Source organism: Littorina saxatilis, linkage group LG6 (assembly GCF_037325665.1).
Source record: "Littorina saxatilis isolate snail1 linkage group LG6, US_GU_Lsax_2.0, whole genome shotgun sequence".
NCBI lineage: Eukaryota > Metazoa > Mollusca > Gastropoda > Littorinimorpha > Littorinidae > Littorina > Littorina saxatilis.
This window is the reverse complement of record NC_090250.1, coordinates 52,192,940-52,207,669: the sequence shown is the minus strand read 5'-3', so window position 1 is coordinate 52,207,669 and position 14,730 is coordinate 52,192,940. Positions and strand designations below refer to the sequence as shown.

The 14,730-nt window shown below is 44.9% G+C and overlaps 1 protein-coding gene across 1 annotated transcript in view; it reads left to right on the top strand.

Annotated features, from left to right (window-relative positions):
* The first annotated feature begins 3,300 nt into the window (after nt 1-3,300).
* The window catches only part of LOC138969517 (large neutral amino acids transporter small subunit 1-like), a 43,971-nt gene continuing 32,541 nt past the window's right edge, over nt 3,301-14,730 (top strand). The window contains exons 1-2 of the mRNA XM_070342333.1: nt 3,301-3,506; nt 6,650-7,137. Of these exons, the coding sequence (XP_070198434.1) occupies nt 6,687-7,137 (451 nt within the window). The 5' untranslated portion in view covers nt 3,301-3,506; nt 6,650-6,686. The remainder of the gene's footprint in view (nt 3,507-6,649; nt 7,138-14,730) is intronic.

The following is a 14,730-nucleotide window of genomic DNA, read 5'->3' as shown; positions in this document are numbered from 1 at the left end:
ACAGGCGTGAAACTGGTCCCAATGGAGACACAGGCTCCCACATCGCCACATTGATATCATGTAATTCATTGTTTAACATATCATGTTGTGGAGCACCTTTGAGTTTTTAGTGCAGCTGTGTGTAAATAACAGCCGCACATCAGTCGAATTTCTCATAGTTAAAAGTTTGCCCGAATGTTGAATTTTTTCCAGACTGGCTTCTGAATTGATTACTGTATCTTTACTTGTTACACCATATTTCGTCATCCAGCAACAGTCTGCGGAACAAACGGAAAAACCGGCGTTACTACGCACGATAGTCCCAATGAGTCGGCTTTCCACTTCTCCGCCTCATCAGTTCACACCATTAAAATTGCTATGATAGCGGCGATTATATTGGAACAGGAGGGTTAGTAATACTGAAAGTGATGCAAGACAGAACTTTAATGGCCGGACTGGTCAGAGATATGGAGACATCGTGTCAGTGTCTCTGCCGGAATCACACCGATGATGCAACGCCTGTCAGTCAGCTTGATGAAATAACCCACTGAGTCAGCGAGTGTCACTCTGACACCGACGCGGCAATGCACTGACATGGCTTCAGTCACGCCGCACTGGAACATCCCCCCCCCCCCCCCCCCCCAATTGTCTGTGCCGGCCACGGTCTGTCTGACTGAGGGAGACTCTGATAATGAGTGCGAAATGCTATCCTTGGCACAAAGGGGGAAAAAAATAAGGCCTTAAATGAATAAGGCCTTATTTCAGGAAATAAGGGCTTATTTTCAAGAAATAAGGCCTTATTTCTAAAAAAAGGGCTTATTTTTGTAAGGCCTTATTTTAGAATAAGGCCTTACCAGAAATAAGGCCTTATTTTACTAAGGTCATATTGGAAATAAGGCCTTAAAAAAATAAGCCCATAAAAAATAAGCCCTTATTTTTTTAAGGCCTTATTTTTTTAAGGTCTTATTTTTTCGCCTCTCAGTACTAGTTGTATGCTGGTACACAGAGAGAGCGGCGTTAGAGAGAGAGAGAGGAGAGACACAGACAAACAGACGGACCGTGACAGACAGATAGACGGACGGACTGACAGACAGAGAGAGAAAGAAAGAGAGAAAGAGTGAGAGAGAGAGAGGGTGTGTGTGTGTGTGCGTGTGTGTGTATGTGTGTGTGCGTGCGTGTGTGTGTTTGTGTGTTTTAATGTCTATGTGTCTGTGTGTCTAGGTTTGTGTGTTTGTGTGTGTGAATGCGTGTGTGTGTGTGTATGTGTGTGTGTGTTTGCAAATGCGTTAGGGTAGGTACAGGTGTACAGGAGAGTCCAGGTGCGACAACCGATTTCAACCAGTGTCATAATGTTTATCGTTTGGAAATGTTTTCTCTTGTTCCATTCATTATCTCTTTTTTCGCGCCCACGCGCATATGTGCGTTCGTGAGTGTGCGCGTGCGTATGAGTGTATGTTTTGTCGTCTATATGTGTCATTAAGTTATTGTGTGCTGCTATTAGGGTGAGCAGTAGTGATGCGCAGAAAAATAAGGCCTTATTTTTTTAAGACCTTATTTTTTTAAGCATTATTTTTTTTAAGGCCTTATTTTCCTAATAGGGCCTTATCGAAAATAAGGCCTTATTTAATTGAGGTCTTAAAATAAATAAGGCCTTATTTCTTTACGCCCTCATTTTTAATGACCATAGAGATTTAAGGCCTTATTTTCAAAATAAGGCCTTATTTCTCGAAAATAAAGGCTTATTTCCAAAAAGGCCTAATTTTGGGGATGTTTGACCCTTTGTGCCAAGGATAGAACGCTATGCAAGGCTTACGTGGGCCGCTCCACAGGCACTCGGACACTGACAACTTTTCTTGTGTAGTCTGTTTGATGGCACTCGGCAGAGACGGCAATGCCGCATAGCACATTCAATGTCTCAGTTCCCGCAGCATTAACGAGACTATAAGAGCATCGCTTCAGTCTGTTCCACTTGATGATAACTGAGCCTGCTTATATAATAGTGCTTGCTGAGCGAAAAATAAGAAGGATGCCAGAGCATATATATGAGCTAGCCGGCTAGACTTCTGGCACTGAACCAGTTGAACGTTGCTAAAACTGAGTACTACGAGTGACTGCAGCAGTCAGGTACTCGGGGAAACAATCAACGACAGATTTGCCGCATAGCAACAATTTTCATTCTGACTGCAATTTGGCACCACCCGTCCTAAAAACTAAAAATGGCACCAATGTTACCAAACACTGTACCCATTGTAGTTTCTTTGATGTTACATGATCAACAACGCGGGAGGGGGGAAGGGAAAAGGGCAAACCAGTGCCGGAATTGAGAGAGAGAGAAAGGGAGAGAGACGGAGAGAGGCGGGGTGGGTGGTGGCTGAAAATGAGAGTTCATTTCAGTGTTCCCCTCTTCAGCGGCGTCAAAGAATGTTATGATGGGTCAGTTGTGACGATCAAGACTGAAAGGCCGGAAAGGCTGACGAAATATTTCGGACTCTTTGGACAAAAGAACTTCAGACACAGGCAGCAGCGGACCCATTCAGCTTGAGACGGAAACGTATTCAATTGAGACTGTAACTGCGGCTGAAGGGATCTATGTCGACCAAAAGTGGTTGGATTTCCTGTAGGAAAGTACGATACCGCTCAATCTCGCACCAAGCGCGTGACCGCCGTAAACCGATTTAGAGTTACTTCCTCTTCCAAACTGGAGGTTCAACACTGAGAAGTGTTGCGGCATTCAGCTAAGCTAACATTTCGGCACTCAGTTCACTCCGGCTCGTAAGTTGGAACTGAGCAGAGATCTTGCTACAGTATCTCTGAACTGAGTAACTCCATGGCGTCTAACGGTAGTAAAGCGGTATATGTCGTTATTGCGAGTAATTTCTTTTAGATGCGTTTTCTTTCATTTAGTAATCGATTTCAACTTTTGTTCAATAAAAATTGTAAATAGGAATCGAATTTCTTAGAAATACCCAAACTGAGATTGGTGTATACAGGGAAAACGCCTACAGGAAATGCACTTACAGGGAATCTACCCACTTTTGGTCGACATAGACCCCTTCTGTGTAACTGCGGGGCGATCGACCTTGTATACTTGGTCACACCCTACTACTTTCGGTGACGTTAAACACCAAATAAAGAAAAGAAAGTCTCATCAGTGATTTCGCCCATACTCAGCTCTCTCCACTTGCAATTAATCAATTTGCATAGGAGACAATAGTGCGTCACCAAGGCCACTTATGTGCACCCTTACCTTTGCCCGCCCTTACTACGCATTGCATCATCACATCGCATGCTTGTCCAGCGTCCTTACACACAACAAGCACCTGCTGCGTGAATGAATACTCCCTAAATGGCAAGGGAAAATGTGACGAGGGCGGCCATTGGTCGATCTCGCGAGCGTGCGCGCGAAGGAAGTCTGGAAGTAGCAACAACACACACAGTCAAGCGCGTTCAGTGTTTCTGGGCTTCTGTAGGCTTCGATCATCATAACACAGCTTGTTTTCGCATCGACTGACCTCGATACAATATTGGTGAGTAGGAAGGGCATTGTATGGCAGCTGTAGATCACTCATACAACTCAAGGGAAGACAGATCGTGTTCGCGTTTGTTGTAGCGAGATATACACAGGGAAACATGATGATGAAAGAGAGATAACTTCGTTTGAGAAAACCAAGGAAAATTAGACAGCACGTGGCCTCCTGTCGATAACGCACACTTGCAACACAGGAACGCGAGCTGTTGGCAGGCGGACGGAAACTGATGTGTGGCACATGATTGACGTAATTCTTTGACCTACTCTTCGGCTTTTTCTTTTCTTCTGAAGGGTGTCTGAACAAACCAAGGAGACTGCTAAATTTAGCTAACCGCATTCTTACAGAACTTTACAGTATGCAGACAATCTGTTGGCACTGATTTTTACTGACTGACTGAAGGGCGTTGGGGGATGGGGAATAGGGGGAAATGATTTATCGTGGGAGAAGGTTGCGGACCAAAGCTGCATTTGAAATCACAGTCATAGCAACATTTCTGTCAGTTATTCTTTCATGGAGAGATTTGTGATGTCTGTCACTCTTAAAGTTAAAGTCTCATTTTGGCACAGTAGCCTGAGTAGGCAGCAACATTTCCGCAATTTATTTCCAACCAGCCGATTAAGACCTAATGATTGGATGTGATACGTTTAAAACCTAATTATTAATTTAATTGTTTGCTTATAATAGTTGTTATTCAGATCAACCAAATCAAAGATAACATGCAGTGACTTAATAACACTAACAGCAACCTTAGTTATAACAATTTTTATGTACAGTGCAATTTTGGCACTCTATCTCTAATCGCTGTCACATGATGTATTGATGCCCACCTATCTGTGTTAGGAAGGCGAGTTTAGCAGATGGCCAAATCTCAGAAATTAAACTCGCCAGCCGGGCGATTAAACGCAAGAAAGTCACTAGCCCTTCAGAAATTTCACTAACCCGTTCCATACCAAACACAACAAATATGACACAGGGTTAGTATGATTGACTGTCAGGTTTATTTTTACACACAAAAAGCGGTGATACACAACTGGGCTGTGGATGGTCAGCGATGAAAAGTCTTTCCCAGCTGGCATCTTGTCTGGCTTTTATTTTGGTACTATTCTTCACGTAATTTGCACTCAAACTGTGAGCAATTTATGTTTCGCACGACTTTATATTTTCCAGTTTGAGCAATGTTGTTCCACTCAAAAATGCGTACTTTCTGTGTTCTTGGAAATCTTTTACAAAAATAGACCTCACTATCGTCTTCCCATCAAACTGCGACTACTCGCCAGTGTTCTTTAAATGGTCGATCTTTTCTGTTTCTTATTTACTAATAATTGATATGTTTTTTTCCTTCCTTCGGCATCAGACTTATCAAGTTATTTTTTTATGTGGGTTACCTAATCATAGCCACATATGGCGTTGAAATCAGTAGCAAAAGTACAAACAGCCCAGCCGCAGTGCGAACAATAAAATGCCGGAAGAGCATCCGAGATAGGATTCTCGTTTTCCTACAACATGGCAGCGTGTTTGCAGACGGCAAAAATTTCTGCATTGTATAGTGATTCAATGACTTTAAAACTCGATAGTACAAGTTACAACAAGTTGTTACAACATTTGTCTGCTGTCAAAAGTTGCGGCCCACGGAATCCAAGGAAAGGTCCTAAGATGGGTGGAGTCATTCCTCACGGACAGAACCCAGTGCGTAGTGGTCAACGGAGCATCCTCACAGCAAGCTAAAGTTACTAGCGGCGTGCCGCAAGGCAGTGTTTGCGGGCCTCTACTCTTCGTCATCTACATCAACGACCTGCCGGAGGTGTGTTCCTGTCCTGTCCGCCTATTCGCCGACGATACGAAGGTCTACACTCGCAGCGACACAGAGGGGGGGCCAGAGGCACTACAGCATGACCTGGACAGTCTACAACAGTGGTCGGACAACTGGCTGCTCCGCTTCCACCCAGATAAGTGCCACACCTTGAAGCTCGGCAACAAGAAGTCCGAGGCAAAGTACTTTATGAAGGGGAAGAGGGGAGGAGTGGATGTCAACATTGAGCTACAGGAGAGTGAAGTGGAGAAAGACTTGGGTGTGCACGTCGACAACAGACTGAGCTTCAAAGAACACGTCAGCATAGTCTCTGGAAAGGCCAACCAGATCGTGGGCGTCATCAGGAGAACTTTTGACTACCTGACGGAGGAAATGTTCATCCAACTATACAAGAGTCTGGTCCGACCCAAGCTGGAATACGGGCACTCAGTGTGGCAGCCACACAACAAGACGCTATGTGCTGAAGTGGAGAACGTGCAACGCAGAGCGACCAAACTCATTCCAGGTCTGAAAGACGAGCCCTACTGTGAGAGGCTGAAAGCTCTGAAACTTCCAAGCCTGGAACACCGTCGCCTGCGGGGCGACATGATAGACACCTTCAAGTATGTGCACGGCATGTACGAAGCGGACAGACCCCACTTTGAGCCCATCAGCAGTAGAGACACTAGAGGCCACTCTCTGAAACTCGGCAAAGACCACTGTAGACTGAACGTACGAAGCAATTACTTCTCCCAGCGAGTAGTGAACACCTGGAACAGTTTGCCTGAAGAGGCAGTAACAGCGCCATCAGTCAACAGCTTTAAGACCAGGATAGACAATTTCTGGCGCCACAGTACTTCTATGTACAACCCTACCTGCCTAGTCTAGATTGTAAAATAGCCCGCCACGCATGCTACAGTCTAGTAATAGGACCTATGTAAAGGCCACACAGCCTACCACATAGTAAACTTCAAGTTCAAGTTCAAGTTCAAGTACATTTGACCAGACTTTTCAGTGGCCAGCCAGGCGAGCACATACGGTTTCTACTAGCCCCGCGCATTTTTTACTCGCCCCTGGCAACCTGGCGGATGATTTGGCCATCCCTGGTTAGGCATTGATAAATTATGGATAGTAAAGAAAGATAATGAATACTGGTTTATGAAAGCTTGCCGTGCTAAATACATGTATTGTGTTGCAGGGATCTTAATTTTTTTACATGTTAGAATATGATTTAGTGGAGAAGGGGCACATCAAATAGTTAAGATGATTTATCAGTTTTTGAGTTAGTTTTTGGTCTTGAAATAGCTGCAGCCATAATTCTGGTTTGAATTTTTACTGTTTGTTTGTGCAGTGGACCATCACTAAGCTGACAGCAAAGGACTGTGACCATGGGGAAAGGGAGTGCAGCCAGCGTGGAGGTTCAAGAGAAGGTGGGACTAAAGAAACAGATCACATTGTTTCAAGGCGTTGCCATCATCGTCGGCATCATCATCGGCTCCGGAATTTTCGTGTCGCCTGTTGGCATCCTCATCCATGTCAAATCTGTCGGCATGTCGCTTGTCATGTGGGGCGTGTGTGGACTGTACAACACTCTGTGCGCGCTGTGTTACGCTGAGCTTGGAGCCTCTATACCACAGTCTGGCGGAGAGTACATCTACATCAAGCGAGCATTTGGTGACTATCCGGCGTTCATTTGCCTGTGGATCAACTTCATGCTGATCTGTCCGGTGGGGGTGGCTGCGCTCAGTCTCATCGCGTCTCTCTACATTCTGCAGCCCATCTTTCCAACCTGCCTGGTTCCGCCTCTAGCCGAGAAATTCATCGCCATATGTATTGTGTGTAAGTATTAACTTGATGTTGCATCCAATCTTAGAAGCAACATGGTGTTTTTGATAGCTGGTGGCACTGGTGTTTAATTCTAAAATGGTGTGTACTGTTTGTTTACTTTGGCTTAAACAAGATTTTATTAATGAAATACAGGCAGGGGTGTCGTTTGGGTCGGCCCTTCGGCCAATCGCCAATTTTTTTTTACTTTAGCCGAAACTTTCATGTCCCTATCGGCCAAATGTCCGAAGAGTATTCGCCTAAATCGGCCACAGTTTGTCCAGTTTTTTGTATTGGTCAGGCTTTGATTGCTAAAACTGCTGCCGATGTACTTAGTCAACTGACTGACGTTTATTTCCTTCGCAAATACCAAAAACAAAACATCAATGTTTTGAACGGAAGCGGGGCGGGGATGTAGCTCAGTCGGTAGCGCGCTGGATTTGTATCCAGTTGGCCGCTGTCAGCATGAGTTCGTCCCCACGTTCGGCGAGAGATTTATTTCTCAGAGTCAACTTTGCAGACTCTCCTCGGTGTCCAAACACCCCCGTGTGTACACGCAAGCACAAGACCAAGTGCGCACGAAAAAGATCCTGAAATCCATGTCAGAGTTCGGTGGGTTATAGAATCTGAAACACGAAAATACCCAGCATGCTTCCTCCGAAAGCGGCGTATGGCTGCCTAAATGGTGGAGTAAAAATGGTCATTACGTAAAATTCCACTCGTGCAAACCACGAGTGCACGTGGGAGTTTCAACCCACGAACACAGAAGAAGAAGAACGGAAGCCATTGCCAAAAAATATAGATGCCAGAGTGGTTTCCCTTGGACAAGGGAAACCACACTCTCAGCGTTTGCGTTCGCCGGTTCGCGATAGTTTATCAGTCAGTCAGTGCTTTTGATTTGGATTGGAACATGTCGCAACCCCCCCCCAAAAAAAAAAAAAATTGGCCAAGGTTTGCTACCCGTCGCCAAGGTAAGTGATTCCGGACAAAATGATAGGAACACCGAGAATGTGGACAGTGTCAGTGTGAGTGGTAGTAGTGTTGTCGAGTCGATCGAAGCAGACGACATAGCAGACGATAGTCACCGCGAATCGAAATCTGCTGAGCCAGAGAATGAAAAGCGTCCTCCAAATCGTGGTTTCCAAGCAAAATGGCTCACCCTACACGGTCTTTTATTGGTGTTTTACCAGTCATGTTTCCCAAGGCTTGTCAAGATTTGCACAAGATTGGAAGAGTTTTACTTTCAAGAAATTAAAGTTAAAGGTTTGAAAAAGTTTCAGAGAACTGGTGTCTGATGTGTTTCAGTTGCAGTATGCAACATATAATCCAGGGGCGGATTAGGGGGGGGGTGTCACAGGGGTTCCTGACCCCGCCCCCCCCCCCCCCCCCAAAAAAAAAAAATTCTGTCTGATTTTTTCTTCTTTTTATATTTAGTCAAGTTTTGACTAAATATTTTAACATCGAGGGGGAATCGAAACGAGGGTCGTGGTGTATGTGCGTGTGTGTGCGTGTGTGCGTGTGTGTGTGTGTGTAGAGCGATTCAGACTAAACTACTGGACCGATCTTTATGAAATTTGACATGAGAGTTCCTGGGTATGAAATCCCCATACGTTTTTTTCATTTTTTTGATAAATGTCTTTGATGACGTCATATCCGGCTTTTCGTGAAAGTTGAGGCGGCACTGTCACGCCCTCATTTTTCAACCAAATTGGTTGAAATTTTGGTCAAGTAATCTTCGACGAAGCCCGGGGTTCGGTATTGCATTTCAGCTTGGTGGCTTAAAAATTAATTAATGACTTTGGTCATTAAAAATCGGAAAATTGTAAAAAAAAATAAAAATTTATAAAACGATCCAAATTTACGTTTATCTTATTCTCCATCATTTGCTGATTCCAAAAACATATAAATATATGTTATATTTGGATTAAAAACAAGCTCTGAAAATTAAATATAAAAATTATTATCAAAATTAAATTGTCCAAATCAATTTAAAAACACTTTCATCTTATTCCTTGTCGGTTCCTGATTCCAAAAACATATAGATATGATATGTTTGGATTAAAAACACGCTCAGAAAGTTAAAACAAAGAGAGGTACAGAAAAGCGTGCTATCCTTCTTAGCGCAACTACTACCCCGCTCTTCTTGTCAATTTCACTGCCTTTGCCATGAGCGGTGGACTGACGATGCTACGAGCATACGGTCTTGCTGAAAAATGGCAGCTACTTGACTAAATATTGTATTTTCGCCTTACGCGACTTGTTTTTTCTGTCTATAAAGCCGGGGGAAGAGTTAATTGTTTAGTTGTCACAGCATGCCTTCTAACCATACTATATGATGTCGGGAGCAGATATCATTATCAGTGAAGATAAATTGCCATTATTTAATACTAACGTTAAAAGAAATAATGAGTGGCTGCTGACACCAGTTGATCATGTTTAAAATCAAGGATAAGCCACAAATTGTTTATAAAATAGCTAAAATTCTTCAGCAGACCCCCCAGCGGGACTCTGGACCCCAGGTTGTACCCCCTCTGGCTTAACTGCTCCGCCCTGTAATTTGTGTTCCTGAGACAATGATTGTATATATTGGTGTTCCCCTCTTGAGTCTTGTGCTTCAATGTTGCGGTGACTTTGTATTCAAAAATAATGGCCGAAAATGTTCCAAGATGTCCTTAAGCTTTCTGACAGTTTCGGCCAAATGTCCCAACAGGAAAATGTCTAGCAACACCCCTGCATGCTGTCAACAATTGTTATACTTATGCTGTCAAGAACTGTTAGTGTTAGTGTTTTGAAGACTTTATTAGTTAAGCTTGAGTGACCACACAATAGCTCATTATCAATCATGCTACTATTGCTACCACTGCCAGCAACTGTTGTAAAGTGAAGCTTCAATGACCACATAATAAGTAAATAACAACAGTTCTAATGCTGCCATTTAAATAAAAAACTGAAGCTTAATTGACCACATTATCACTATCAGTATCACCTGTATCAGTATCAGTACATATGTATAAACTATCAGTATCATGCTGTCAGTAACTGTTCTTAAAAATAACTTAATTTCAATGATCACATAATCAGTATCAATTATCATGCACAGTTATGGTGTATCACTATCATGCTACCGGGAAGTGTTGTTTTAAGTTAACTTTTAAGCCTCAGAGATCACATAATTACTATCATACTGCCAGGAATTGTTGTGAAGTTAAGTTTCAGTGATCACAAACAGCAGCTGTGTCACAGTTACAGCTTCAGTGATCAAATTCAAAGGATACATTATTAGCCATCACCTGTCTGGATTTGTCACAGGAACGATGATGCTGCTTTAGTACAGTGACTTTAAAGGTACAATGCACCTTCCAGCTTCCTCTCTGCGCAAATAAACCATCCAGCGAACTAACACAGATCTGTCCCGGCTTTGACCTGGAATAAGAGCGTCCATCCAACTGGTAAAATGCAGAACATTAAGTGATCAACAGGCTGACTGCTTACTCAATCAATCAATCAATCAATCAATATGAAGCTTATATAGCGCGACGTATTCCGTGGGTACAGTTCTAAGCGCTTGTCAAAGAGTTGTCAACACAGGACTAACAAAGAAACTAACATCTACAGACGGACACGAACCCTATCACACACTAGCAAACCCTGATAAACATACAACAAACAACTGTTTAACAACAATGTACACATCAATAGCTAGGTCCAAACAAAATAATATTAAACACAAAGAAAACACCTCTCACAGAGCACAGCACAAGAATGTCTTTTGGGGCACAACACATCACGTCGAACATGAAAGTCGCAGCCAGCTACGGGAAGAACTGAGTCTTCAACCTACTCTTGAACGTGTCGAGAGAGGGGCTCTGGCGAAGCTCAAGCGGCAGGGAGTTCCAGACGGAGGGGCCCGCGGAGGGGAATGCACGCTGACCAGCAGATGCGAGTTTCGAGCGAGGGATGTGAAGGCGGAGTGGGTCAGCAGCAGAACGAAGGGGACGGTCGGAGGGCTGGGTGTACAGGTCCAGGGAGGATTGAAGGTACTCGGGAGCAGAGTCGTTGAGACACTTGTAGACGAGAGTGGACAGTTTGTAGGAGATTCGGGTGTTGACAGGGAGCCAGTGCAAGGAGCGAAGTAGGGGGGTGATGTGGTCTCGCTTCGGCTTCCTCAACGTCAGCCTCAGGGCAGCAGCGTTCTGGACTCGTTGTAGGCCATGAATGGATGAGGCGGGGAGGCCAGCCAGAAGGGAGTTGCAGTAGTCCAGACGACTGAAGATGAGGGAGACAACCAGCTTGACACAGGCGTCGTGGGTGAGGTAGCGACGGATGGAGGCGATGCGTCGTAGGTGGAAAAAGCAGGTCTTGATGATGAAGGAGATGTGTGTCTGCATGGAGAGAGTGGAGTCGAGAAAGACGCCAAGACTCTTGACAGCTGGGGAGAATGGAACAGTCGCGTCATCCAGCTGGAGGTCGGTCACAGTGAGGGAAGCAATCTTCTGTCGTGTTCCAACGAGAAGGGCCTCCGTCTTCTCACTGTTCAGCTTCAACTTGTTCTCAGTCATCCAGTTCTTGATGTCAGTGAAACAACTGGAGATGGATCCCAGGAGATGGTCAACGTCCTCCGGCTTGGCGCTGTTCTGGAGCTGCGTGTCATCGGCAAAGGAGTTGTAGTTCAAGCCGTGGCGTTCGATGACCAGGGAGAGGGGTTGGGTGTACAGGGTGAAAAGGACAGGGCCGAGGACAGACCCTTGTGGGACGCCGAAGCGGACAGGGACAGGCTGAGAAGAGAACGAATCAGTGGTGACAGTCTGAGAGCGGTTCTGGAGGTATTTCTGGAACCAAGAGAGGGCGGTGTCGTGAATGCCGAACGTGGAACTGAGGCGATCGACGAGTAGTTGATGGTCGATCGTGTCGAAGGCCGCGGAAAGGTCCAGCAGCACAAGGGCAGAGACGAGACCACTATCTGTTGCGTTCAGGAGGTCCGTGGTGATTCGCAGGAGCGCCGTCTCGGTGCTGTGGTGAGGGCGGTACACTGACTGGTACACTGGCATCAGCGAGTTCCGAGACAGGTGGGCGCTCAACCGCTCCAGGATGATACGCTCCAGAAGCTTGGAGAGGAAGGGCAGGTTGGACACAGGACGGTAGTTCTTCAACTCGTTGACATCAAGGCCGGGCTTCTTGATGAGTGGGCGGACAACGGCAGACTTGAAGCAATCGGGAACGACGCCTGTGGCCAGGGAGATGTTGATGATTTCTGTGATAGACGGCAGGAGCTTGTCCAGACACTTGGTGAAGAGGAAGCCTGGCAGGGGGTCTAGCTCGCAGGTCTTGATGGCCATCTTGGTGATGAGTCGCTTGACGTGGTTTTGAATGACAGGCTGAAAGCACGCGAGGGGGTAGCCGGAGAAGGAGGGTGGGGACGGGACGAAGGGCTGCTGATCGAGTGTTCTCCGAAGCTTGTCAATCTTGTCCAAGAATAACTCCGGGATATCTTGTGGTGGGTGAGCAGTGGGTAAGGGGGCAGCGGGGGAGGAGCCCAGGAGAGAGGACATGGGATTTTTCTTTTGCTATTACATTTTGCAGATTGACATACTCACATTGACCTGACGTGTCACTGTCAGTTCAGAAATTAGTTTGAAACAAAAATGTGTGTTCTGCACAGGAAGTGAGGAAGCAGCCAGGCTGTTGACCTGTGGTGTGTGTCCCAGGGGAAGGAATTGCTGTTCTCTCAAATTGTATGTAAAAGTGTGCATGGATAGATCTATGGTGATCAACAAGATAGTGAATATGGGAAGGAAAGCATCTTTAATACGTTAACAGATGGATGGCGGATAGCAGTGGCAACAGATGTATGAGAATTGATTGCAACTTGAACAATTGATACGCCCACTGCCGTCAGTGTGGTCTCAGCAGTTGCTTTCGATTTTGATCAGAGATGCCAGTGTCAGCACAGAAGACTTGACATTGGAGCTAGTGACAGCTTGTGCAGTGGCACACTGTTAGTGTTACTGCAGGGTTATTTCCTTGATTGCAGAACAAACACACATTCTTGCACAAGACACAACTCGGGTTCCTGTAACTGTAAGACAATAGTTGCAAGTTACCTTATTGGAGAATTAATATAAATAAGTTGTTTGGCTTCCACTAGTTTCAGTTTTTATTTTTTTGAAAGGGAAACATGAGTTATATTTCTTGAATGGTTTTACTTTTTTTGTTTATAGTTTAATGAGATTGTAACAGGTGGATGAAAGAAGACTTGGGTTTTAGTTTTGTTTTTACATTTTACAGTTGAATCAGATTGTAACACTAACAGGTGGAAGACAGAAGACGTTTTTATTTTATTTTGGACAAAGCATTTCTGTAACGAAACATGCACATGAAGAAAAACAGACTTCTCCTGGGGACATTCCATTTTATAAGCTCTTTCTCTGTTCCCACTTCGTTTCCACACATTTACAGTGGTCAACAATAACACACCTAACAGGAGAAAACAAGTGTTACGTTGAGACGCACATCTTCATTTTAAATCCTTTAAAAAAAAAGTTCCCTGGCTGGGCGCGTGAAGGCGTGTAAAGCTGATATCTCAAGTTTGACTGACGTTAGGAACCTGATATTTTGCACACACCCTAGGCCCCACAATTTCAAGCTACTCGCCAAATTTGAGCTCAATTGACCCCAGAGTACCAGAGATACAAGTCTAAACTGTCGTGGGACAACGGACAAACATCCAAACAGACACAGTGAAACCTATTAGCCGCTTTATACATAAAGGCGGCTAAATAAAGTGGCAGCGTTCTGTGAAAGGGAAACATGAGTTATATTACTTGAATGGTTTTACCTTTATCCACACAACATAATTACGCTTACTCTATTCTCGAAGTTGAAGATCTTAACTAACCAATTTCATGACAAATTCTGTATAGTTAGGTCCAGATCCTTACTCCCGTGACCATTCTCTGGCTGCAAAGGTTTGACGATTGATTTGACTTCTATGGACCCTTTAGAACAAAATTAGACCCCCCTACACCTTCGAAAAATGCTGGCATTTTTCACCAGAGGCCAAAATCTAAGATGGCCGCCAGCTTATCTGGAAAAATCAAGTTTTGAACCAAAGCACCTAGAATTATGTACAAAGACACTTTTTCGGGTAAGTCGACCATGAGGATTCCGATTCCGATATTAATTTGACGTTACGACATCATTTTCATCCAGAAATTCAAGATGGCCGACATCCGGTAGTGTGAAAACTAAACGTTTGAACGGGAGCACCACAAATCACCCTTTGCCCTTCTTAGTGGGAGACCATCCCGTGTTCGTCCTCATCACCCTGCTCAAGGCCGAGAACCCAAACAAATACCGTGACACTGTGCCCTTTCTTGGTCCCTTCCATACACAGTGTGTGATGATGAGTGCTATCTACAAACGCTACAAGGGGAGTGAGCTAGGGGACGTACTCGTGGCGGGAGGAGTTATTGCTGAGGGCTCCGTTGATCGTGCGCTGCAAGGCAAACATTACAAGAGGGGACTGCGTTGCTTGAGGCTTATGTATGAGGCGCTTATGAGTCAGCTAGTGCAGGGGAGGCTCACGTCTGACCTGGGTGGTGAGACTAG